The 27,928-nt window shown below is 49.1% G+C and overlaps 2 protein-coding genes across 5 annotated transcripts in view; both read right to left on the reverse strand.

Annotated features, from left to right (window-relative positions):
* The window catches only part of LOC136578992 (uncharacterized), a 48,262-nt gene extending 38,654 nt beyond the window's left edge, over window positions 1-9,608 (reverse strand). For 2 of the 4 annotated variants that reach the window (XM_066579229.1, XM_066579227.1), the window contains exon 1: window positions 9,457-9,608. The gene's annotated coding sequence lies outside the window, so the exon portion shown is untranslated. Of the gene's footprint in view, window positions 1-9,396 lie in introns of all 4 variants that reach the window. The other 2 variants (XM_066579230.1, XM_066579228.1) reach the window with 2 other exon arrangements.
* An 11,871-nt stretch (window positions 9,609-21,479) lies between these two features.
* Window positions 21,480-27,928, reverse strand: part of LOC136578993 (uncharacterized) — a 44,053-nt gene continuing 37,604 nt past the window's right edge. The window contains exons 13-15 of the mRNA XM_066579231.1: window positions 26,713-26,767; window positions 25,937-26,119; window positions 21,480-22,428 (exon numbers count right to left, since the gene is read on the reverse strand). Coding sequence (XP_066435328.1) covers window positions 22,370-22,428; window positions 25,937-26,119; window positions 26,713-26,767 — 297 coding nt within the window. The 3' untranslated portion in view covers window positions 21,480-22,369. The remainder of the gene's footprint in view (window positions 22,429-25,936; window positions 26,120-26,712; window positions 26,768-27,928) is intronic.

Genomic DNA, 27,928 nt, shown 5'->3' on the forward strand with positions numbered 1-27,928 from the left:
GCTGTAATCTATGTGTGACCTCTGTGGGTCAGTGACTATATATGCTGAAATCTATGTGTGACCTCTGTGGGTCAGTAACTATATATGGTGTAATCTATGTGTGACCTCTGTGGGTCAGTGACTATATATGCTGTAATCTATGTGTGACCCCTGTGGGTCAGTGACTATATATGCTGTAATCTATGTGTGACCCCTGTGGGTCAGTGACTATATATGCTGTAATCTATGTGTGACCCCTGTGGGTCAGTGACTATATATGCTGTAATCTATGTGTGACCTCTGTGGGTCAGTGACTATATATGCTGTAATCTATGTGTGACCCCTGTGGGTCAGTGACTATATATGCTGTAATCTATGTGTGACCTCTGTGGGTCAGTGACTATATATGCTGTAATCTCTGTGTGACCCCTGTGGGTCAGTGACTATATATGCTGTAATCTCTGTGTGACCCCTGTGGGTCATTGACTATATATGCTGTAATCTCTGTGTGACCCCTGTGGGTCAGTGACTATATATGCTGTAATCTATGTGTGACCCCTGTGGGTCAGTGACTATATATGCTGTAATCTATGTGTGACCCCTGTGGGTCAGTGACTATATATGGCGTAATCCATGTGTGACCCCTGTGGGTCAGTGACTATATATGCTGTAATCCATGTGTGACCTCTGTGGGTCAGTGACTATATATGCTGTAATCCATGTGTGACCTCTGTGGGTCAGTGACTATATATGCTGTAATCTATGTGTGACCCCTGTGGGTCAGTGACTATATATGCTGTAATCCATGTGTGACCTCTGTGGGTCAGTGACTATATATGCTGTAATCTATGTGTGACCCCTGTGGGTCAGTGACTATATATGCTGTAATCTATGTGCGACCTCTGTGGGTCAGTGACTATATATGCTGTAATCTCTGTGTGACCCCTGTGGGTCAGTGACTATATATGCTGTAATCTATGTGTGACCTCTGTGGGTCAGTGACTATATATGGTGTAATCTATGTGTGACCCCTGTGGGTCAGTGACTATATATGCTGTAATCTATGTGTGACCCCTGTGGGTCAGTGACTATATATGCTGTAATCTATGTGTGACCTCTGTGGGTCAGTGACTATATATGCTGTAATCTCTGTGTGACCTCTGTGGGTCAGTGACTATATATGCTGTAATCTATGTGTGACCTCTGTGGGTCAGTAACTATATATGGTGTAATCTATGTGTGACCTCTGTGGGTCAGTGACTATATATGCTGTAATCTCTGTGTGACCCCTGTGGGTCAGTGACTATATATGCTGTAATATATGTGTGACCCCTGTGGGTCAGTGACTATATATGCTGTAATCTATGTGTGACCCCTGTGGGTCAGTGACTATATATGCTGTAATCTATGTGTGACCCCTGTGGGTCAGTGACTATATATGCTGTAATCTATGTGTGACCCCTGTGGGTCAGTGACTATATATGCTGTAATCTATGTGTGACCTCTGTGGGTCAGTGACTATATATGCTGTAATCTCTGTGTGGCCTCTGTGGGTCAGTAACTATATATGGTGTAATCTATGTGTGACCTCTGTGGGTCAGTGACTATATATGCTGTAATCTATGTGTGACCCCTGTGGGTCAGTGACTATATATGCTGTAATCTATGTGTGACCCCTGTGGGTCAGTGACTATATATGGTGTAATCTATGTGTGACCCCTGTGGGTCAGTGACTATATATGCTGTAATCTATGTGTGACCTCTGTGGGTCAGTGACTATATATGCTGTAATCTATGTGTGACCCCTGTGGGTCAGTGACTATATATGGTGTAATCTTAGTGTGACCCCTGTGGGTCAGTGACTATATATGGTGTAATCTATGTGTGACCCCTGTGGGTCAGTGACTATATATGGTGTAATCTATTTGTGACCCCTGTGGGTCAGTGACTATATATGCTGTAATCTATTTGTGACCCCTGTGGGTCAGTGACTATATATGCTGTAATCTGTGTGTGACCTCTGTGGGTCAGTGACTATATATGCTGTAATCTCTGTGTGACCTCTGTGGGTCAGTGACTATATATGCTGTAATCTATGTGTGACCCCTGTGGGTCAGTGACTATATATGCTGTAATCTATGTGTGACCCCTGTGGGTCAGTGACTATATATGCTGTAATCTCTGTGTGACCCCTGTGGGTCAGTGACTATATATGCTGTAATCTCTGTGTGACCCCTGTGGGTCAGTGACTATATATGCTGTAATCTATGTGTGACCCCTGTGGGTCAGTGACTATATATGCTGTAATCTATGTGTGACCCCTGTGGGTCAGTGACTATATATGCTGTAATCTATGTGTGACCTCTGTGGGTCAGTGACTATATATGCTGTAATCTATGTGTGACCTCTGTGGGTCAGTGACTATATATGCTGTAATCTATGTGTGACCCCTGTGGGTCAGTGACTATATATGCTGTAATCTCTGTGTGACCCCTGTGGGTCAGTGACTATATATGCTGTAATCTATGTGTGACCTCTGTGGTCAGTGACTATATATGCTGTAATCTCTGTGTGACCCCTGTGGGTCAGTGACTATATATGCTGTAATCTATGTGTGACCCCTGTGGGTCAGTGACTATATATGCTGTAATCTATGTGTGACCCCTGTGGGTCAGTGACTATATATGCTGTAATCTCTGTGTGACCTCTGTGGGTCAGTGACTATATATGCTGTAATCTGTGTGTGACCCCTGTGGGTCAGTGACTATATATGCTGTAATCTCTGTGTGACCCCTGTGGGTCAGTGACTATATATGCTGTAATCTATGTGTGACCTCTGTGGTCAGTGACTATATATGCTGTAATCTCTGTGTGACCCCTGTGGGTCAGTGACTATATATGCTGTAATCTATGTGTGACCCCTGTGGGTCAGTGACTATATATGCTGTAATCTATGTGTGACCCCTGTGGGTCAGTGACTATATATGCTGTAATCTCTGTGTGACCTCTGTGGGTCAGTGACTATATATGCTGTAATCTCTGTGTGACCCCTGTGGGTCAGTGACTATATATGCTGTAATCTCTGTGTGACCCCTGTGGGTCAGTGACTATATATGCTGTAATCTATGTGTGACCTCTGTGGTCAGTGACTATATATGCTGTAATCTATGTGTGACCCCTGTGGGTCAGTGACTATATATGCTGTAATCTATGTGTGACCTCTGTGGGTCAGTGACTATATATGCTGTAATCTATGTGTGACCTCTGTGGGTCAGTGACTATATATGCTGTAATCTCTGTGTGACCTCTGTGGGTCAGTGACTATATATGCTGTAATCTATGTGTGACCTCTGTGGGTCAGTGACTATATATGGTGTAATCTATGTGTGACCTCTGTGGGTCAGTGACTATATATGCTGTAATCTCTGTGTGACCCCTGTGGGTCAGTGACTATATATGCTGTAATCTATGTGTGACCTCTGTGGTCAGTGACTATATATGCTGTAATCTCTGTGTGACCCCTGTGGGTCAGTGACTATATATGCTGTAATCTATGTGTGACCCCTGTGGGTCAGTGACTATATATGCTGTAATCTATGTGTGACCCCTGTGGGTCAGTGACTATATATGCTGTAATCTCTGTGTGACCTCTGTGGGTCAGTGACTATATATGCTGTAATCTGTGTGTGACCCCTGTGGGTCAGTGACTATATATGCTGTAATCTCTGTGTGACCCCTGTGGGTCAGTGACTATATATGCTGTAATCTATGTGTGACCTCTGTGGTCAGTGACTATATATGCTGTAATCTCTGTGTGACCCCTGTGGGTCAGTGACTATATATGCTGTAATCTATGTGTGACCCCTGTGGGTCAGTGACTATATATGCTGTAATCTATGTGTGACCCCTGTGGGTCAGTGACTATATATGCTGTAATCTCTGTGTGACCTCTGTGGGTCAGTGACTATATATGCTGTAATCTCTGTGTGACCCCTGTGGGTCAGTGACTATATATGCTGTAATCTCTGTGTGACCCCTGTGGGTCAGTGACTATATATGCTGTAATCTATGTGTGACCTCTGTGGTCAGTGACTATATATGCTGTAATCTATGTGTGACCCCTGTGGGTCAGTGACTATATATGCTGTAATCTATGTGTGACCTCTGTGGGTCAGTGACTATATATGCTGTAATCTATGTGTGACCTCTGTGGGTCAGTGACTATATATGCTGTAATCTCTGTGTGACCTCTGTGGGTCAGTGACTATATATGCTGTAATCTATGTGTGACCTCTGTGGGTCAGTGACTATATATGGTGTAATCTATGTGTGACCTCTGTGGGTCAGTGACTATATATGCTGTAATCTATGTGTGACCCCTGTGGGTCAGTGACTATATATGGTGTAATCTATGTGTGACCCCTGTGGGTCAGTGACTATATATGCTGTAATCTGTGTGTGACCTCTGTGGGTCAGTGACTATATATGCTGTAATCTATGTGTGACCCCTGTGGGTCAGTGACTATATATGCTGTAATCTATGTGTGACCCCTGTGGGTCAGTGACTATATATGCTGTAATCTATGTGTGACCCCTGTGGGTCAGTGACTATATATGCTGTAATCCATGTGTGACCTCTGTGGGTCAGTGACTATATATGCTGTAATCTATGTGTGACCCCTGTGGGTCAGTGACTATATATGCTGTAATCTATGTGTGACCTCTGTGGTCAGTGACTATATATGCTGTAATCTATGTGTGACCCCTGTGGGTCAGTGACTATATATGCTGTAATCTATGTGTGACCCCTGTGGGTCAGTGACTATATATACTGTAATATATGTGTGACCCCTGTGGGTCAGTGACTATATATGCTGTAATCTATGTGTGACCCCTGTGGGTCAGTGACTATATATGCTGTAATATATGTGTGACCCCTGTGGGTCAGTGACTATATATGCTGTAATCTATGTGTGACCTCTGTGGGTCAGTGACTATATATGCTGTAATCTATGTGTGACCCCTGTGGGTCAGTGACTATATATGCTGTAATCTATGTGTGACCCCTGTGGGTCAGTGACTATATATGCTGTAATCTATGTGTGACCTCTGTGGGTCAGTGACTATATATGCTGTAATCTATGTGTGACCTCTGTGGGTCAGTGACTATATATGCTGTAATCTATGTGTGACCCCTGTGGGTCAGTGACTATATATGCTGTAATCTCTGTGTGACCCCTGTGGGTCAGTGACTATATATGGTGTAATCTATGTGTGACCCCTGTGGGTCAGTGACTATATATGCTGTAATCTCTGTGTGACCCCTGTGGGTCAGTGACTATATATGCTGTAATCTATGTGTGACCCCTGTGGGTCAGTGACTATATATGCTGTAATCTGTACCTGAAATACGGAAAACAGAATTCTTCCATCTGAACTAGGAGATACGGATTAGACAGGGCGCCCATCAGGAGGTTGGCCGGGCAGGAGGGGGTAGGGTTTATTTCTGTGTATGGCTCTTTCTCCATGCTTCTTCCAACGCTCATACCAAGCCACCAGCACCCGGCCAGCATCATGCCAGCTAGGCGCATACGTATACGTACTAGCTCGGTGCGGGCCAAATGGCGCCAACCGGCATCACCGCGCTGGTAGCCCAGTAGGAGTATTGAAATAAGTATATAAGGCTTACAGGCGGAACTATTGGCGATATAGGAGTTAGCGCTGCACAGAGCGGGCACAGATGACACTACGGATGTCTGTTGTCTCGCAGAAGGTCCATAGAGCGCTCAACCCCCCCCCCTTGGTCCTCAGAATTCTGCTACTGAGAATACGACAGCACGCTGAACACACGGGCAAGGATTTTACATTTTTCCCTTACGCCCACAACAGCAGCCATGACAGTCCGCCTCCCAGCCGGACAGGAAACTGGAACCTCCCAAATCTCTTTAACTCCTTCCCGCTCCAGGGCGTAAGTTTAGGTCTTGGCAGCGGGGTACTTCCCGCAACAGGGCGTAAACGTACGTCCTGGGTATAGCACGAGATCATAAGTGATCTCGCGCTATCCTGCAACGGGAAACAGTCTCCCGCTGCAACAACGGGGGTGCATCGGAGATGCGCCCCCCGATGTTAACCCCTTCCCTGCCGCGATTTATGTAGATCACGGCATGGGAAGGGTTCACAGAGGGAGCGCGCAAAGAGCCCGGCTGGTTGCTATGGCAACAGGACGCCAGATACCGGCGTATTGCCATAGCCTGTGATCGCTGTATAAGCAATAAGGCATGGCAGGACAGAAGTCCTGCCATGCCTTATCACAGCGATCATTAGTGCTGTACTCTAAGTGCCCCAGAGGAACACAAACAGGGTAAAAAAAAAAATAATAAAAATGTACAAAAAAGAAAAATGTAAAAAAACCCACGCAAAAAACAAGCCCTTATACGGCCGCATGGACAGAAAAGTAAAAAAGTTATGACTTTTGAAAAATGGAGACGAAAATCCGCCAAAAATCGTTGCGTCCTTAAGCCCAAAATAGGTCATGTCCTTAAGGGGTTAAAGGCAGGAACAACCTTCACCTCCTCCGTTCCTGTCTCCTGCTTGTGGGTCCGGTGGAGGAGGGCCCTGCCGCTGGGCTGCCTATGCTCTTTCAAGGATTCTTCCAGATCTTTATATGTGGCGGACTGCATGCGGAGCCATCGGGAAAGCCTGGAATCGTCCTTGTCTCCTGCAGCCGGTGTTGGGCTCACCCGTCTCTGGCGGTTTTGGAAGGACGTTCCTGTCTCTACCTCATGGGGCCCTACAGTTATGGGAGAACCCCTCAGTGATGGTGTGTTCCCTGGACTGGAGGTTTGTGGTATGGGACCTTCTGTTTCATCTGGTGCTTCCATCAACAGATAGAATTCAGGGGTCTACTAATCTGGGCAATGCCTACTGATGGGAGTAGGGGAGCTGAGGAGGAAATGATAGCTTTCAGAGGGGGTCTCCAGCCAGTCTAGAGTAGAATGACGTCGATTAAGGGATTCTGCCTTTGCCTTAAAGGGGTTTTCCATGGAAATACTATTCTCAGGATAGGTCATCAGTACTTGATCGGCCGGGGTCCGTCACTCAGGACCCCAACCAATCAGCTGAGCAGGCGCAAGCTGTCCGCGCTGCAACAACACAGAGGTCGGATTGGAAGTCTCCACGCCGACCTCCGTGTAGTGGTCAGTGCTTGTAACTGCAGGCTAAGGTCTCGTTGAAATCAACGTGAGCTGCTCCTGCAGGTACAGGTGTCGGCCACTTCACGAAGGCCAGCGCAGAGACCTCTGTGTATTTGCGGCGCTGTAAGCGGGCGCACAATCAGCTGATCGGTTGGGGTCCCAAGCGTCAGACCCCAGATGATCATGAGGACCTATCCTGAGGATACATCATCACTAGCATTCTCCCTGGGAAACCCATTATAGGGGATAGCTCTATATGCGCTCAGGACCCCGGACCTGTGCCCAGGGATAGCGGCCTCTGAGCCTGACCTATGGCGATCGCCTTCGGAGTTGTCAGTCTTTGTGCTTTGGCCTACATGTCCTTGTTTGCTCCGCCAATAAGCCTTCACGCTTTGCTTAATAGCCCTTGTATGTTATTAGTAAGCCTATGGGCTTTACTTACAAGTGTGTTGTGCTTAGCTTAACCCCTTAGTGACCAAGCATGTTTGCGCCCTAATGACCAACTAAGAATTCCACCATTGCAAAGTTTATACAGTTTTTTTTAGCAATTTTTGTACGCAACATTTTTTTATTTAAGGATTGCTTTTGTGTCGCCGCATTCCAGGAGCCGGAGCCGATCTTGTTCCATCGATGGAGCTCTGTGCGCATATATACCAATTCAGCATTGACTGAGTAGCGCTGTCGATTCCAGCCACCTGATTGGTTGTTGGGTACACACCCCCCTTAGGAGATGTGCAGAAGTGCTACTTCACGAGACCAGCGGGGGGGTTAGGGTTTGGGGTTAGTTGCTGGCCCTGCTGCTGCTTATTTAATGGGCCGGCCACTCGTGCAGATCTCCTAAAGGGGGTGTGTACCCAACAACCAATCAGGTGGCTGGAATCGGCAGCGCTACTCAGTCAATGCTGAATTGGTAAATATGCGCTCTGCGCGGGCTTGTTGTTGTTTGCGGGATGAACTCTAGTCTACATTTATTCCATTTTTGGGAACATATAACATTTTGATTGCTTGTTTTATTTCATTTTTTCTAGAGGCAAGATTCACTAAGTCTGTAATTCTAACATATTTTTTATTTTTAATGGTGTTCCCCGTTCAGTACCGATGACGTTACATGACTTCTGCAGGCCGGTACAATTACGGCAATACCCAACTTATATGGGTTTGGGGGGTTTTTGCAACTTTTTTACAGTTAAAAAAAAAAATGCATTTTTTGTTTATCGCTGCGTTCATTTTTTTTTGCAGGATGCGCTGCACTTTCTAATAGCGCCATTTGTTGATCCGTGCAATGTTTTGATCACTTTCTATCTCATTAAGGTGGTTTCCGCACGGACATTCCGCGGCACGTCCATTCCGTGTGAACCCAGACTAAACGCTCTAAAATCCGCCCTGCGTGAGAGCGGCCTCAGGCTTCCTACACGCGGCTGAGCGCGGCATCGGGCCCCAAACATCCCAATTTCGCGCTCGTGCTATGTACCAGCGGATGACGAAAACATCTGCTAACACTTCTGTGAAGTAGCGGTCCTCCAGCGCGGCTTCCAGGTGCGTTCGATGATCGGCACACATTTCCCATTTTCCGTGGGAACCCTCGCAGAGCGCCGTGGGTGTGGTTTACTGGCCCAGTGAAAACAATGTGTGATGCGTTCCGAGGAAGCGCGAAGGTAGAGCCCGCCGCAATGTTTATCCGGCACGGCATTGCAGGAGAACATCCCTCGTTTATAGGACTTCATTCACAAGAATGGGGCTCATATAAGCGCGTCTCTCACGCAATTTCTTCAGCCGTGTGAAAGCATTCCCACTTGAAGAACCGCGTCACATGACACGGAGCGGGCGCATCACATGACACGGAGCGGGCGCATCACATGACACGGAGCGGGCGCATCACATGACACAGAGCGGGCGCATCACATGACCAGTGGGGTTTAGTACACGGGCTATGTGGCAAGGGCTCAGTTTGAGGCGAGAGAAAGCAGCATTGCAGGTCCAGATCGGCGCAGAACCGCCTCTGAGCATTCGCTGCGCCCGGACCGGTTGGACGTGATGCTTCATGCGCAGCCATCACTCCCCGCGGGCGCAGACGCTTGTTGCCATGCTGAGGGGTCACACGGGGGAACGCCACTAATTACAGCTGACCCCACGACCTCCTTGCCGGACAAGACAGAATACAAAGCGTTGGCGAGGAACCATAGACAACCCAGAAGTAGTCCTCATGTATACAGCATATACTCACTGCACCGGCTGCTGCTGGTACCCCAATCCTCACGGGACACAACAGACCCTGCTGACTCACCGCCTCACAGGCCGCCCGTACAGTCCCGGTACTCCCTCCTCAGGCCGCCATTCTGGCTGAGTCTACAAGGCGCATCCTGATAATGTAAACAAACCTGGACTCCGAAAAAATGGCGGCGCCGCAAGAGGACAAGAGATCACATGACCGCAGCAATTCGAGCTGGGTGTGAGAGTTCCTGCGGGACAAGTCACGTGATATATGGGAAAGCCTATATTGTACAAAGTCGGAAGAATTGACTACGGTGGGCGTGACCATCCAAAACCTCCCGCCAGGCCATACATTCTAGGCACTTCAGTCTGAACTACATTGTGGCTGCTAGGAGAACCTCCTAGGAGCCAATACATTGTAATCCCAACTCTAAATACTGCGTCTGTTCGGAACCTCACCACTAGGGGGCAAGACGGAGCTCGGTAGTGGATGGCATTGGACAGCCGCAGCAGAGCCTGTCGAGTCCGTTCCGTGGTTGGGGTTAGATCCCGTGCAACAGTGAATGTCCGCTGGGGGGCGTCAGTTCTCTCCTACCGCCGAGTTATATGAAAGGGAAGTTACAAGACGCGGACGGCAGGACATTCTAGTTAGTCAGTGCCGATGAAACTGGGGTATCACACAACCGTGTACCGCCCGGGCCCCCCGCCCGAGGGAATATATCTATATTACTCTAAGGTTCGGCACTATGGAGCAATTCCTGCAACCTCATTGGTTCTGATTCACTATTCCAGCAACCTGATTGGTTCTTTGGGTTGTCTGATTCAACCTGATTGGTTCCTTGGGTTGTCTGATTCAACCTGATTGGTTTTTAGTGCAGAACTCGAGAGTAATATAAATATATGCCGCCCGAGGCACCCCCACAGTCATATGTACGGACTAATGATTGGTACGGACTGATGATGGGAGGTGTACAGACTGATGACGGGAGGTGTACGGACTGATGACGGGAGGTGTACCGACTGATGACGGGAGGTGTACCGACTGATGACGGGAGGTGTACGGACTGATGACGGGAGGTGTACGGACTGATGACGGGAGGTGTACGGACTGATGACGGGAGGTGTACGGACTGATGACGGGTGGTGTACGGACTGATGACGGGAGGTGTACCGACTGATGACGGGAGGTGTACGGACTGATGACGGGAGGTGTACGGACTGATGACGGGAGGTGTACGGACTGATGACGGGTGGTGTACGGACTGATGACGGGAGGTGTACCGACTGATGACGGGAGGTGTACGGACTGATGACGGGAGGTGTACGGACTGATGACGGGAGGTGTACGGACTGATGACGGGAGGTGTACGGACTGATGACGGGAGGTGTACGGACTGATGACGGGAGGTGTACCGACTGATGACGGGAGGTGTACCGACTGATGACGGGAGGTGTACGGACTGATGACGGGAGGTGTACGGACTGATGACGGGTGGTGTACGGACTGATGACGGGAGGTGTACCGACTGATGACGGGAGGTGTACCGACTGATGACGGGAGGTGTACGGACTGATGACGGGAGGTTACGGACTGATGACGGGAGGTGTACGGACTGATGACGGGAGGTGTACGGACTGATGACGGGAGGTGTACCGACTGATGACGGGAGGTGTACCGACTGATGACGGGAGGTGTACGGACTGATGACGGGAGGTGTACGGACTGATGACGGGTGGTGTACGGACTGATGACGGGAGGTGTACCGACTGATGACGGGAGGTGTACGGACTGATGACGGGAGGTGTACGGACTGATGACGGGAGGTGTACGGACTGATGACGGGAGGTGTACGGACTGATGACGGGAGGTGTACGGACTGATGACGGGAGGTGTACCGACTGATGACGGGAGGTGTACGGACTGATGACGGGAGGTGTACGGACTGATGACGGGAGGTGTACGGACTGATGACGGGAGGTGTACGGACTGATGACGGGAGGTGTACCGACTGATGACGGGTGGTGTACGGACTGATGACGGGTGGTGTACGGACTGATGACGGGAGGTGTACGGACTGATGACGGGAGGTGTACGGACTGATGACGGGAGGTGTACGGACTGATGACGGGAGGTGTACGGACTGATGACGGGAGGTGTACGGACTGATGACGGGAGGTGTACGGACTGATGACGGGTGGTGTACCGACTGATGACGGGAGGTGTACCGACTGATGACGGGTGGTGTACCGACTGATGATTGGTGGTGACTGATGATGGAAGGTGTACGGACTGATGACGGGAGGTGACTGATGATGGGAGGTGTACGGACTGATGACGGGTGGTGTGCGGACAGATGACGGGAGGTGTTCGGACTGATGACGGGTGGTGTACGGACTGATGACGGGAGGTGTACGGACTGATGACGGGAGGTGTACGGACTGATGACGGGTGGTGTGCGGACTGATGACGGGAGGTGTGCGGACTGATGACGGGAGGTGTGCGGACTGATGACGGGAGGTGTGCGGACTGATGACGGGAGGTGTGCGGACTGATGACGGGAGGTGTGCGGACTGATGACGGGAGGTGTGCGGACTGATGACGGGAGGTGACTGATGATGGGAGGTGTACGGACTGATGATGGGAGGTGTACGGACTGATGATGGGAGGTGTACGGACTGATGATGGGAGGTGTACGGACTGATGATGGGAGGTGTACGGACTGATGATGGAAGGTGTACGGACTGATGATGGGAGGTGTACGGACTGATGATGGGAGGTGTACGGACTGATGATAGGTGGTGTACGGACTGATGATGGGAGGTGTATACACTGATCATAGGAGGTGTATGCCGCCTCTGTCGTCGGGTCTGTACACGCCTCTGTCGTCGGGTCTGTGCACGCCTCTGTCCTCGGGTCTGTGCACGCCTCTGTCCTCGGGTCTGTGCACGCCTCTGTCGTCGGGTCCGTGCACGCCTCTGTCCTCGGGTCCGTGCACGCCTCTGTCCTCGGGTCCGTGCACGCCTCTGTCGTCGGGTCCGTGCACGCCTCTGTCGTCGGGTCCGTGCACGCCTCTGTCGTCGGGTCCGTGCACGCCTCTGTCGTCGGGTCTGTGCACGCCTCTGTCGTCGGGTCTGTGCACGCCTCTGTCGTCGGGTCCGTGCACGCCTCTGTCGTCGGTTCCGTGCACGCCTCTGTCGTCGGGTCCGTACACGCCTCTATCCTCGGGTCCGTGCACGCCTCTGTCCTCGGGTCTGTACACGCCTCTGTCCTCGGGTCTGTGCACGCCTCTATCCTCGGGTCCGTGCACGCCTCTGTCCTCGGGTCCGTACACGCCTCTGTCCTCGGGTCTGTGCACGCCTCTATCCTCGGGTCCGTGGACGCCTCTGTCCTCGGGTCTGTACACGCCTCTGTCGTCGGGTCCGTGCACGCCTCTGTCCTCGGGTCCGTGCACGCCTCTGTCCTCGGGTCTGTACACGCCTCTGTCGTCGGGTCCGTGCACGCCTCTGTCCTCGGGTCTGTGCACGCCTCTGTCGTCGGGTCTGTACACGCCTCTGTCCTCGGGTCCGCGCACGCCTCTATCCTCGGGTCCGTGCACGCCTCTGTCCTCGGGTCTGTACACGCCTCTGTCCTCGGGTCTGTACACGCCTCTGTCCTCGGGTCTGTGCACGCCTCTATCCTCGGGTCCGTGCACGCCTCTGTCCTCGGGTCTGTACACGCCTCTGTCGTCGGGTCCGTGCACGCCTCTGTCCTCGGGTCCGTGCACGCCTCTGTCGTCGGGTCTGTACACTCCTCCAAACAGTCATCAGACAGAAACGGCTTCTGACCGTCACTTCTTTGCGACTTCTCATCCATTTCCAACCACTGTCTGTGAGAGATCATCGGGATCAGAGCTCTTGCCTCGGGCGCCATCATTTTGATGCTCTGCTTCCATCTGGAGCCCAGCCTCATATTATACCTGTGGCGTGTGCTGCAGTAATGATGAACCCACACAGTATGTGCTCCAGGGATGCTCCTGGCAATGATGAACAGGTAGAGCATGTTTTCTGCCCTCCGGCCAAGCTCTGAGTGGAATGATGAATACACCTTGTGGGCTCCTCGGAGGTTTCGTGACATTTGCAGTCTAATTTCCATTCTAATGTACAATAATAAAGTCTTTCTAAAGGTTTGTTCTTCTGTCAGCTGATTTCTCCTTTAGTTCCATCATAGGAACAGAAAAATCAGAGTGCCGGAGCCGTCGTCTGACCGGCATCACTGCCCAATAATGTGGTATCGTGAACAGCCCTCCATGCAGAGCCGGGCTCACAGAGACGGACGGATTCTGCATATGTGCCTTTACGTGTAAACAGCAGGCGGTCACTTCTGAGGGACTGCCTGCTTACAGTGAACGGAGGCGGCTGGGAAGGGGAGAACACTCTCCGGACTGATCCACCCTCACGCCGGCAGCGCTGTGAGCGATGCCAGTGGACTCCTGTGTAACAGCACCACTGTGCTGAGTGTTGGGCATCCTTTAGCCTACAGCTCGTCCAGTGTTAATGCATCATAAGAGGCAGACAGCAGTCGATCATCGGATGGAGGGCAGGGTGGGTGGAGCTAGCCCGCAGCTCATGAAATCCCCCGTCTACTTTAAGTAGTCCTCAATGCATTTGCAAGGCAAGTTTCTCCCAAACTCCTGCACAGATCCGCAGAACAGACGTATTGCTGCCATCAGTGTGACCAGCACTACCTTGTGCCGCCATCAGTGTGACCGGCACTACCTTGTGTTGCCATCAGTGTGGCCAGCACTACCTTGTGCCGCCATCAGTGTGACCGGCTCTACCTTGTGCCGCCATTAGTGTGAACGGCGCTACCTTGTGTTGCCATCAGTGTGGCCGGCACTACCCTGTGCCGCCATCAGTGAGGCCCGCACTACCTTGTGCTGCCATCAGTGTGGCCAGCACTACCTTGTGTCGCCATCAGGGTGACCGGCGCTACCTTGTGTCGCCATCAGGGTGACCGGCGCTATCTTGTGGCCGGCACTACCCTGTGCCGCCATCAGTGAGGCCCGCACTACCTTGTGCTGCCATCAGTGTGACCGGCACTACCTTGTGTCGCCATCAGGGTGACCGGCGCTACCTTGTGTCGCCATCAGTGTGACCGGCTCTACCTTGTGCCGCCATTAGTGTGAACAGCGCTAGCTTGTGTCGCCATCAGGGTGACCGGCGCTAGCTTGTGTCGCCATCAGGGTAACAGGCACTACCTTGTGTCGCCATCAGGGTAACAGGCACTACCTTGTGTCGCCATCAGGGTAACTGGCACTACCTTGTGTCGCCATCAGGGTGACCGACGCTACCTTGCGCCGCAATCAGAGAGGGGGCAAGAAGATGGTTAAAGAGTCTAAGGGACAAAGACTAACAAGAATGTGGCTCCACAACCTCCATTTGCAGAGTATAAGCTGCTTTCTGTGGTCACTCCACTTAGTGGTTCCTATTTGCTTGTGCTGAATGTTATTTGACATTCTCACTAACCTACTGGCATTGGGCTGCACATCCAATACGTGACTGTTCCTCTCCACTAGGAGGCAGTAGTGTGTCCCTTAGACTCCAATCATATGATGCCGAAGTCCTCTCTGGAGAAGCACGTGGTGCTCTACAGATGGCGTAAGATGGGGTACAGCAAGGAGGAGGTAAGTGACCCCCATGTATATAAAGAGGAACATCTGATTGTTTTTCTCCTTGCAGTCTTTTTATGCTGAACTAAAAATCATTGTGCGGCAGAAAAACAAACAATGGTAGCATTTACACTCCACGATTATCGCTCAAAATACATCGTTTGAACGAATTTTAAGCGATAATCGTTGTGTGTAAATGCTGTTGTGGTGTATCGCTTCTATATCAGCTTGTTATGTGTTGCATGTGTTTAGCGGGGCGCAAACCAGCGTGTCGATATAGCGTATTCTGTGCGCGGAATACGCTGTACTAATCTCCCATAGGCAGCCATGTTGCCACTCACATGAATTGCGTGAAATACGCACCCTAGAAAAATTGCAGCATGTTCTACCTTGGCGCATATTACATGCTCATACAAGATAGTATATGGCGATTGGCTGCGTGGAATGCACGTATCTCTCACAGGCGGCAATCTGCAATATATGCTTGTGTGAGCCCGGCCTTAGGCTAGTTCCACATGGCGAGAAAGTCGGCCCAATATCACACTCGCCAACGTGCCATGTCCCCGCGAACATGAGGCGTTTTTGTGTTAAAATGCCCTTTCATCGCTTTTAGCCATGGCGGAAATTCGTGGAGTGTTTCCCATTTCCAATGGGTAAACCTTGCGCCACACTCGCATGCAGCTCACACGCCGTGCGATGCTGTTCAAGCCCCATTGAAAATAATGGACGATGCATTACAAGGGAACGCCCAAAGATAGGACATGTCGCAAGGACTGTCTTATGATGCTGCAGTATGTAGACGGGCATTATCTGTTGAAAGATACCATTCTGGAGGTGGTCATAAAGGATATGACAACAGGGTGTACCACTGTGTCCACATACAGACAGTCATTGTTCCTTCAACACCCACCAATTCAGTCCTGCTGTCATATCGAACTGCCCCTCAAACCATGACTCCACGGGTTGGACCTGTGTGGTGCACAGCAGGGTGGGTCCTTCCTCCAAAAAGCTGAAGGACATGTTGACGATTATCACTTTGCCCAAGAGAGAATCAGGACTCCTCATTAAACACAACTGTTCTCCGTTCATGTGTCCAGTTGCGTCTAGCAGTACACTAGGTTAGTTGTTATTGCAGCAATATCAGGTTATTGGAAAACGCTGCATGAGGGTCCGAGCATGCACATGTGAAAAAGACTTGGGCATACTAACAGATCACAGACTGAACATGAGTCAACAGTGTGATGCAGCAGCAAAAAAGACAAAAACAATTCTGGGATGTATTAAGAGAAGCATAGAGTCCAGAATAGGCAAGGTGATTATCCCCCTCTACTCTTCCTTAGGGCTTATGTCCACAACCGTGTTTTCACCACGTATCATGCCTGCATTGCACGGACTCGTGATACACATTGAATCGAGACCATAAGAGTCAATGGGCTTTCATTGTTCCATGCACACCGGCATGTAGACACTGCGTTTCGATACGCACGAGAAATAAATCGCAGCATGCTGTATTTCTATGTGTACGTACGCAGCGTGAGCCCTAGACACTTGTATAGGCTGCGGGTGATACGCTGTCTGTATACATTACATTAAATATGAGCAGCTTTTTCATATGCAACCCCACTCTGAGCGGGAAAACAAAATGGCGGCGTCTAAGGAGCTATTCACAGCAAAGCGATATTTCTGCAAGGAAAGTCCGCGAAGGATATTCATGGTGATATGTCGCAGACATTGGGGGATCAGTGCCCTTTATAGTCTACAGTTAACTGGGTTGCCAAATTTAAAACAGGCCACTTCAGCCCCAATGACAAGGAATGTCCTGGACGACCGAGAGAGGCTGTTGTTCCGGAGATCGTCGATGCTGCACACAACCTCATGCTGGAGAATCGGCCAATTTCAGCTGCAGGAATAGCCGACATCATGGGGATTTCTGGTGAACGTGTTTGTGTCATTATCCATGAAGAAGCGATCTGCAAAGTGGGTCCCCAAATGTTTGACAACAAATCAGAAAAGCATGTGAGTGAAAACTTCCCGGTCCATTCGTCAGCGTTTCCGGACTGACAAGAACTTCCTGGATCGACTGGTCACTATGGATGAGACCTGGATTTATTTGTATGACCCTCAAACCAAGGAGCAGTCAGAGAGTGGAGGCAAAGTGGTTCTCCTCGCCCAAAGACGTTCAGCCACTAAGGTGATGGCGTCTGTGTTCAGGGATAAGGAGGACGTGCTGCTAGTGGACTACCTTCAGAATGGTTCCACCATCAATGCAAGGTATTACATTGAACTTTTGGACCAATTGAAGGCAGCTCTGAAGGCCAAAAGGCGCGGCAAGCTCTCCAAAGGAATCTTGTTCCTGCAAGACTCCGCTCACACTGCACAAGCGACCACGGCAACACTGGTGGAGCTAGGCTTCCAGCTGGTTGACCACCTACCTTATTCACCAGATCCCTCCGACTATCATCTGTTTCCAAACGTGAAGAAACACCTCAAGGCGGCCAAATTTCACACCATTTCTGATGCCATGGCTGCTACGGATGACTGGTTTGAGGCACAACCAAAATCCTTCTTTTTGCAAGGATTACAGAACTTGGAATACCGATGTAAGAAGCGTGTTGGCATCAGTGGAGAGCATGTGGAATAAATGTAAAGTTTCATCTTCCTATCTTGTTTCTTTCTGGGTAAAGCCAAAGACTTATCAGCAGCCCCTCGTACATGGGCAAGTGCAGTGCCATACGCGGTCACTGCTGGCAGAGAGTTTGTTTACAATATGGGTTAAACGCTGCAGGGAGACGCACATTGTTTTCTGCATGCGCCGTTAGTCAGACCTCATCTGGAGTACTGTGTCCTTATCCCCTTAGTGACCACCCATACGTGTTTTCATGTCCTATGTGCCTGGACGTTAATCTACAGGGCCATACAAAAGCACGCCGGCCCTGTAGACTAAAGCCGTTGGGTCTGTGCATGTGACAGTTCTCTGCTAACGGCTGCCAGAGGTAGCGGACAGCCTGGGGCTGTCACCGGGGGAGCCACGGTGTGCGACCCCCAGTTACACAATCGTTGTTGTGTGGGCCCTTGTGCCTCTTCTATATTATAAACTAGCTGATATACCCGGCTTCGCCCGAGTTAATTTGGTACTGGTGTTTATCTGGTGTTCACACAGAAAATCTTATGAAGTCGTGGTTACTTTAGAGATACCGGAAAAACATATGTTCACCATTTTGCATAGTTCTCTGCGTTACCCAGGAAACGTCACGGGGAGGTAGATTCTTTTGCGCTAGAATTGAATAATCGAGTTGGGACCCAATTACTTTTCCAATTTTGGAGATAATTTATGCTCGTGCCAAAATTCATGTTTCTACGACATCGGGAAGTTGGAGAACTTTTGGCGAGTGAGTGAGTGAGGGCTTTCGTCATATATATACATATGCCACCATGTTTCCCGCTTTATATTATAGATGCCAACCTACGCCCCTTTAATATGACATATGCCACCTTGTGTTCCCTTTTTATGTGTAACTTTGTGCCCTTTTAACCTATAAATGCCCCCTTATGCCCCTTTTTTTACAAACACTGACCTGTTATAACTATGTGGAGAAGTAAAAACAAAAACAGGCCATACTCAACTTCTATTGCTCCCTGACTACTAGTAGTCAGTGCCGCTGTCCCTGCTGACTTCTGCGTCATGTCGCACACATGATTGCTGCAGTTATCCCTGGCCGTAGCGATCAGGTGTGTGTGTCACTTCATTGCACAACCAGGAAAGCAGTGGGGACAGCGGGTCGGCTACTAGTGGCCGGGAAATAACAGGGGAGGTAAGGCCGACCACTATGGACTATTTTCAGACCATATGCAGCTAGCAGTGGGGTTTGGGCAATTCAATTACGCTGTGCCAAACAAAGATAGTGAACGAATATACAAACCGTACTGTGTGGCTTCTGTCCTCACATACTGTATTTTGCCTCCCAGAAATTATGACATTTTGTTGGAGGTTAATTTTTTGGTTAAAATAAAACAAAAAGAAAACCAAACAGGAAAACAGCAAATACACACAGTGCGTGTGTTAGAGGCCTCAGATGTCATTCAAAGTCACCGTCTGGCCACTATGAATTATTTGCAGGCCTTACACAGCTAGTAGTGGTTTTCTGCAAACTACTGGAGTGGAGTTTCCTGTAGGCTTGTCTTCGATTTAGGTTTGGTGCTCAATTTTAAAAATGGATGAAAGTGATATATCAGCCCCAAGCGTCAACGCGAACAGTATCCATTGGATAGTTTTTCTCTCCCCCATTGCACTCGTCAGGGCTGCCTTTTATCCCTCGCTCTAGTTTCCATATTTCTAGAGGCCCTAGCTATTAAATTACGCTGTTCTTCTACCATCACAGGCTTCGGGGGGAAGGGGAAAGTATAGTGAGGCTCTTTGCCAGTGGTGACGAACCTGCGGCACGCAGAGCCCTCTCTGCTGGCAGACGCCGCTGTCGGCCGCTCAGCACGTTAGTGAATACCGGCAGGGGCCTCGGCTCCCCTGCTGACATTCACTCAGCAGCGCTGGTTGTGGCGCTCATCTCAGTGCACACTGTGACGTCAGTGTGCAGCCGGGATCCTCCTCCCCTGACGTCTCCTACTTGGTTCTGCGAGAGCAGAGGGGAGGAGGCGTCCGGCAGCACACTGACGTCACAGGGATTAGTGCTGCTAGCCGAGCAGAGGAGCAGCGGCACTTCAACGAGGAGGAAGGGGTAAGTATATCGCTGTTACCGCTGTGGGATGTCACTGTTACCGCTGGGGCCGCTCTGGGGGATGTCACTGCTACCCCTGTGGCCGCTCTGGCGGATGTCACTGCTACCCCCTGGGGGCGCCCTGGCGGATGTCACTGCTACCCCCTGGGGGCGCCCTGGCGGATGTCACCGCTACCCCCTGGGGGCGCCCTGGCGGATGTCACCGCTACCCCCTGGGGCCGCTCTGGCGGATGTCACCGCTACCCCCTGGGGCCGCTCTGGCGGATGTCACCGCTACCCCCTGGGGCCGCTCTGGCGGATGTCACCGCTACCCCCTGGGGCCGCTCTGGCGGATGTCACCGCTACCCCCTGGGGCCGCTCTGGCGGATGTCACCGCTACCCCCTGGGGCCGCTCTGGCGGATGTCACCGCTACCCCCTGGGGCCGCTCTGGCGGATGTCACCGCTACCCCCTGGGGCCGCTCTGGCGGATGTCACCGCTACCCCCTGGGGCCGCTCTGGCGGATGTCACCGCTACCCCCTGGGGCCGCTCTGGCGGATGTCACCGCTACCCCCTGGGGCCGCTCTGGCGGATGTCACCGCTACCCCCTGGGGCCGCTCTGGGGGGCGGATCACTTGGGCGGGCACTGTTGTCATTGGGGCCGCTCTGTTGCCGCTGCGGCTGCTATGGGCAGGAATGCTGCAAAATGTCCTCAACGGAAATTTCTTTGGCAAATTCTGCAGCATTTCCATATCCAAAAAGCAGTCAAAATCTGCACCTGGTCTATTTTGAAACAGCCGTTTATAACGACGGAGGTAGATCATACGTCATGATAAGCCCCACTCCCTGATGTGTTGGCACTTTGTGATGAATATATGGGCTTTGGGTTGCAGTTTGGCACTCGGTCTCTAAAAGGTTCGCCATCACTGGACTAGAGCCTTTGGAACACTGTGGCGATGGCAAATTCGATAAGAGTACAAGAGGGGTCTGGACGGCTTTTCTTAGTGATACAATATTACATGTTATAGTCACTGATTACTCCAGAAGCGCCGGTGATCCGGGGATTATTCTGATTGCCAGATTGGAGTCAGGAAGAAATTTTTTCCCCCTTAAATGGAGAAAATTGGCTTCTACCTCATTGGGTTTTTTTTTTCCTTTCTCTGGATTAACATTGGGGGTAATAGGCTGAGCTGGATGAATAACGCCCTGTTACATACACACTTATTTTCCTTGCCACTTAACAATCTCCAAATAGACCCTTTTTCAAACACAATTCTTATACCCGATACTCTACTCAGCCAAGACACACTGCTACTGTTGTCCCGTTCCTTAAAAACCCTGTCGGGCTGCCTGTACATAATGCACTTTGCTCACATTTGCATGTCCTCACTGCAGACTCGCATACAGACCAGGCAGAGGGTTGCTGGTCCTATTCTGTTGCGTATGCTCTCTATAGTAGGACATTTTTTAATATCTGACGTTCACTAATATTAACCCCCATGATAAGTTGGGCATTTATAACTACTGATTTCTGATTGGCCCCTATGGTTGCTCTCATGATGAGCACTTGACAGAGTAATGCAGCAGCCATCTTTGATGGCTGAAAACGGAGCCTGAAGCTGGTGGATGGATAGGCGGCAGAGTACAAGTGCAGATAATATACCCCCTCCTCCTGTCCCGCAACAGTATTGTATCCCAAAACGTGAGGGTTGCTTTAAATAAAAATACAAATAAAGCAAATGAAATAATTACATTATTTTTTAATTTTCCAGAGACCCTTATAATCTCCCTAGTATTTCTTCAAGAAAGATGATAGGACTAAAACTTTCCAGTGATGAGCAAGCAGTTATTGCTAAAGTTGAAGAGGGACAGTAGGCTTATAAACTTAAGCCCCATTTACACGCAACGATTATTGCTCAAAAATCGCTCAAACGATGTCTTTTGAACAATAATCGTTGCATGTAATGCTACCATCATTTGCTTTTCATCCAAACAATGATTTTAAGTTGAGTTTAAAATCCATCTTTTGACCAAGCGCTGAGTTCTCCGCGGGAGTGCTGATTACATTGTTTTCAGCTGCAGTCCCCTGGCAGAACAAAGGGGTTGTATGCAGATAACAGACTACCTGCTGTTATCTGCATACAGCGCAGGTAGGCTCATTTACATGCAAATGAAACTAATAAGCTGCTAATTGGCATTAGTGCCTATTGGCAGCTTATGCAAAATAACTGCTTAAACTGTCAATCATTCTATGCTTTGAACGAATTTTGAGCGATCATCTTTGCGTGTAAATGGGGCTTTAGAGCAGCTCCTCTGGAATATTAAAGCTACAATATGAACAGTGAAGGAAAAGGGTGATTCAAGACCAAAATTGAGGCTTTCAGTCAATATAAAAAAAAAACCTCATTATATATAAACTAATAAATAAAAATGAGTCAATTTAAAAAAACAAACCATAATCCACTAATTATAGTCATTCTAAGGAAAAAAAGAAATTTTGCATTTGGATGAAATTATTTACACAAGTATAATCTGAGCCGATGTGGAGGCACACAAGCACCCCACTAATGTCATTAATGTCATGGTTATTGGTGTTAGAATAAGAAACTCTTTTTAATGTTACACTGGCATCAATTCTTCAGTCTTCCAGTTTCTTGTAAGTACTTGATAAGACTCGGTATATTAATCCCTAGGAAACAAATATATTGCAAGATTTAGATAACTAAACTAAATTAGAAGGTAGGCTTACACTTATCAAACACAACTATAATATATATATATGGGGCGGCTGGCTATGGCATGCCCATGCAGCTGTCTAGGCATACGGTTGCATACATCAGGGCAAGCAGACGCAAGAAATTCAGGTAATTCAAGAAGCTTATCTATTAAAATCTGGTCCAACTGTTATGGGAGTCACAATGACTAGTACAATCTAACTAAACTGATAGACCATTATGTTGTTCATGTCTTTTACTGCAAACAAGGAAGATGGAAAAATACCTCTGCAGCGCCACCTATTGGATGGCAGCATTCCTTACAAATCAATGTGACTTTCTAAACAACCAGAGAACCAGAGAGGCCTGTGACGTGGGTCAGGTGTTGTGTCTCCTTAAGGAGAGCACCCAAAAGCGTGTGAAGACACCTAGGGGGTGAGCGAGTCAGGGGATGGTATAGTCCTCTCCCCAAGGAGAGCACACAAAAGGGGTGTGAGGACACCTAGAAGATGAGTAAGGAGACTTATAAGGCCATGCTAGCTCCTCTGGGTAATCTATGCAAACAAGGAAGATGTTAAGCACACATACACAGTGCAGGGAGAAGAGTAAGTGAAGCTATGTGCTAATTACTTTTCAAGAGCTAATTTGCAAAAGGTGTTTCAATTAAGGAGATGAGGTTGCACATGTAGGTTTTCACAGATGCTCTGCCCATTAAATAAAGCCACACAAAGCCTGTTTTTTTGTTTTTTTTTTAAATCTGTTATTCTCAAGAGAGACCAGTTAGGCTGTATTTTCACAAAGTAAAAACCACTGAAACTCTATTTAATCGCGGCATCCAATCGGCACCCAATCTTGCCAATAATGTTTGCAAGATTGTGATGCTCTTGGCAGCAAAGGCTGGGCTGAGTTTCAGCTGCAAACGTTTTTCTTTTGGCTGTGTGGGAACGCAGCCTTAGGACTCTTTCACACCAGAGACCTACGAGCGCCCAATTTCAGTGTGTCAAAATAAACCGCCGCTAACTGCGCAGAAAAACACATGAATGGATGATTTTTGTGCGCACAAGTCCTGAGCTTAATTAGCATTAAAATCACCCATTCACAGCGCTGATGTTTGTAAGTTCAGGGACAAGAGAGAGAGCGTGGCAGCAGCCCTGAAGTCCCAAACAGTAATTAGTACCCACGGGACTAGTGGGGACTTCCTGAGGGAATCCCCATATCAGGGATAGAGGGGGCGGGGCTAGAGGGGACTCCCACAGGGAATCCCCTATAGCAGAGAGAGGGTGGGGATAGAGGTGTGCCCCCAACCCCTCTGTCTCCTTGCTATGTGGGGTTTCCTCGGAGAGTCCCCTCCAGCCCTGCTCTCTCTCCGCGCTAGCCCTGCCTTCTCTCTAGCCCTACCCACTCTCTCTCCTCTGCTATGGGGGATTCCTTTGGGAAATCCCTTTAGCCCCGCTCTCTCTCTCCACGCGGCAGGAGGTAATTACACGGACTGTCATTATGCCTTTTAGCCCTTAAACTACCGTTTTACGTCTGTGCTGCGACCGGATAGTTTAAGGGCTAAAAGGCATAATGAGAATCAGTGTAATTATCTTCTGCAGAGTAACCCTTGTCTCCCCGCTACAGGGAATTCCTTGTTTGCGGGCCGGCTTGCATAGTCTCCCTTAGTTTCTATGCATCTTGAGCGATCATCTTGCGCTGTAAATGACACAATGATTATCGCTCAAAAGTCACTTGAGCGCCATCTTTTGAGCGATAATCGTTGTGTCTAAATGGGCCTTTACTTGGGAGCTATGCGCACACGAGGCCTTGAAATCTGACTTTTTTACAGTTCATTTATTGCGTTTTAGTTCTTTTTAGTGCTAATGGTGTCAGATACAGATATTTAAGCATGTTAGATCAGTTTTCTGACTGTTAATCAGTTCAATCGACCTTTTATCGCACACATTATTGGGGTTTCATTTTGGTTGGATTGGATAGAAATTGGTATTAACCCTTTCCAATCCAATTTGTATCCTGGTTTTCCTAGGGAGCTTACTCTTTTTCTGCTGTTATACAACGGCGCTATCTGCTGGCTAAAGCCAGTACTGCAGGAGGTGACACATTGGATAGGCTCCGACAGCAGAGAGGCCTGCAATATACAGTAAGAGAACCCCGACGGGCATCCTCCAATACCAGAGCTGTACAGCCTTAAATCATAATGTCTTCAGACGTCAGACAGTGGATTGGAAAGGATTAAAGACTCTTATCAGCTGGAACTACCCCCATAAACTATAGCAATAAGTTAAAAAGTTTAAAGGACACCGATTTCAAATCTATAACGGATATCATTATAATCACTACTGATCCCAGGATATGCAGCCGCAAACCTGCTGTGCGAAAACTAGAGAGGGCTACTTAGTGTGGACATATAATGGACAGAACTGGCCCTCTTGTGCATTAGCATGCTGGGTTTGTGTGCGCAGCGGAGGAATGGGAATGAGTATATGGATACCAATTACAGACGGCTGTGTGTATATGGATTCTGGCTTGGTTTGCAATTCCCAATCATTATTATAAAGAGCTGTATAAAGGGTCAAGCATTGACTTGCAGGAATGTTGCCATCCAATAGGTGGTGCTGCAGAGGTATTGTTCCATCTTCCTTATTTGCATATATTTCCCAGAGGAGCATGCATGGCCTTATAAGTCTTGTCACTCACCTTCTTGGTGCTCGCCTTAAAAAGTGAAGATACCCCTCCGAACCCACATCATAAGCCTCTCACTAGCCAAGCCAGAATCCTACTGCACACTATTGGGGGGTCAAACCCCCGAAAGAGCTTTCTGTGTATGGATTCTGGCTTGGGTTACAATTCCCAATAATTGTTACAAAGACCTGTAGAAAAGGGTCAGCCACTGATCTGCAGGAATGCAGAGGTATTGTTCCATCGTCCTCGTTTGCAGGGTTAATCCCTGCACGTCCAATGTGAAGACTTGCCAGGGGAATGTTAATGGTAGTGATGTCAGAGAAGTACAGCCGGCCGGGAGTGGGGGAGAGCGCTGACAACAGGCATTGCCTGGTACTACAGTCCTGGTTTCTATGTGTTCCACATTCTCAATGACGAATACGGCCATAGCTGAGGAGTATGAACCAACCAAAGCTATGGCCTTCAATGACAATTTAAAATATTAAACATTGGTAAAAATATGCTAAGAAGTAAAATCTAGAGCTGTGTTCAGAGCTGTACAATAGTTCAGCACAGTCCTGAAATTATGGAAGTCACCAGTTTGTGCTGCATTTCACTTATCTTCGTGGTTTATGAAAAAACTGCAACTTGGGCTTATGGGAAGATTACTCACTATGAAATATACTTTCCTGTCAAATACACAATATAGCACTTTTTTCCCTTATTCTAGCAACCTATCCTGACCACAAAGGAAGGTCCTACTGCAGTAATATAAGGCAATGGGAAAACAACCAATGAGGAAACAGTTCAATGTGCGCGTACCTCGGAAAGCAGGGTTGGTAGCAGCTATTTTGTTCAATATATTAACGACCTCGGATGTGTCCATATTTTTGATGCTGTTGAAAAATACTTCTGTCGCGTCACAACTTTTTTGAAAAATGGGTGGAATTTGTGCAGATGCAGAACTTTCCTTGGGCGAATTCATTGTGGAAAAATTTGCCTTGTCTGAAGGTATAGAAAAAAAAAAAGTTACACTGGAAGCATGAAACATGAACTTAAGAACCATTTACATTGGACGAGTGTCAGGCAAACGATGTCTGACACTCGCCCCTGCATGTACTCACTGCAGTGCTGTCACACAGGAGAGAGTATTGCTCACAGAGTGGCCAGCAGGGGGCTGGGGCAGCTGCAGGAGATTTCTCTCCTTGCTCTCCCCCCGCCCCTCTCCATTCACTTTACACGGCTGCAGTTCAGCACTGAACAGATGCTATTTACACTGAGCGATCAGGATTTTATGCAGTTTAAAATCCTGAACTATGAGTGTAAATAGCAGCCGTTCAGCGCTGAACTGCAGCCGTGTAAAGTGAATGGAGAGGGGCGGGGGAAAGCGAGGAGAGAAATCTCCTCCAGCTGCCCCGTCCCCTGTTGGCTGCTCTATGACCGATACAGCAATATTCGGTCCTGTGCAGCAGCACGGGAGTGAGGATAGGCGGGGATGAGTGTCGGGCATCGTTTGCCCAACATTTGTCCAGCGTAAATGGGCCTTAAGTGTAAACTAGCCAAATACAAAAGTTAAGCAAGAAATTTTTTCTTAATACCTGAAGGATTTTGGTTGTTTTTTGGATCACCATTGCTTGTCATTGTGGAAGAAACCTAAAAGAAAATGAAATACTGCTAATGTAACAAAGTTAATTCTTCAAGGTGATTCGAATAGATGTAAAGAACACACCCGAAAAGTAATACCCCTCAATGCCAACAAAGCATTATCTGCAAAGTATTAATGCCAACTAAGTATTATCGTAGTATTATCTACAGCTCTTTGACACTTTTCACTTCCTCCTCAGCCCTAAACTGCAGCCCCCGGTGGCGGATCTCTGTGCCGACTAGCTGGCAGATTACTTCACAGAAAAAAAATCGACAACATGCGGCAAGAAATAACCTTCCAATCCCAGACTAGCCCTGACCCTGGTCTCGTCAGTACTGCATCTAGCTCCTGCTCGCAGTCTGTACTCAGACCAACAACAGAGGAAGAAGTCTCCAGGCTGCTCTCCTCTGCTCGCCCAACCACCTGTGCTAGCACCCACTCATCACCTGCCCAATACCTTCCCTACAGTGAAGCCTGGTGGTGGCGGAATCATGCTGTGGGGAGGGGAGACTGGTCAGGGTGGATGGAAACCAGGGCACCGCTGATCACCTGCCCAATACCTTCCCTACAGTGAAGCCTGGTGGTGGCGGAATCATGCTGTGGGGAGGGGAGACATGTCAGGGTGGATGGAAACCAGGGCGCCGCTCATCACCTGCCCAATACCTTCCATACAGTGAAGCCTGGTGGTGGCGGCATCATGCTGTGGGGAGGGGAGACTGGTCAGGGTGAATGCAAACCAGGGCGCCGCTCATCACCTGCCCAATACCTTTCCTACAGTGAAGCCTGGTGGTGGCGGCATCATGCTGTGGGGAAGGAAGACCAGTCAGGGTTGATGGAAAGCTGAATGAAGCAAAATACAGAGATATTCTTAAAGGGGTTGTCCCGCGGCAGCAAGTGGGTCTATACACTTCTGTATGGCCATATTAATGCACTTTGTAATGTACATTGTGTATTAATTATGAGCCATACAGAAGTTATAAAAAGTTTTTCACTTACCTGTTCCGTTGCTGGCGTCCTCGTCTCCATGGTGCCGACTAATTTTCGCCCTCCGATGGCCAAATTAGCCGCGCTTGCGCAGTCCGGGTCTTCTGCTCTCTTCAATGGAGCCGCTCGTGCAGAATGCCAGCTCCGTGTAGCTCCGCCCCGTCACGTGCCGATTCCAGCCAATC

Source organism: Eleutherodactylus coqui, chromosome 9, assembly GCF_035609145.1.
Source record: "Eleutherodactylus coqui strain aEleCoq1 chromosome 9, aEleCoq1.hap1, whole genome shotgun sequence".
NCBI lineage: Eukaryota > Metazoa > Chordata > Amphibia > Anura > Eleutherodactylidae > Eleutherodactylus > Eleutherodactylus coqui.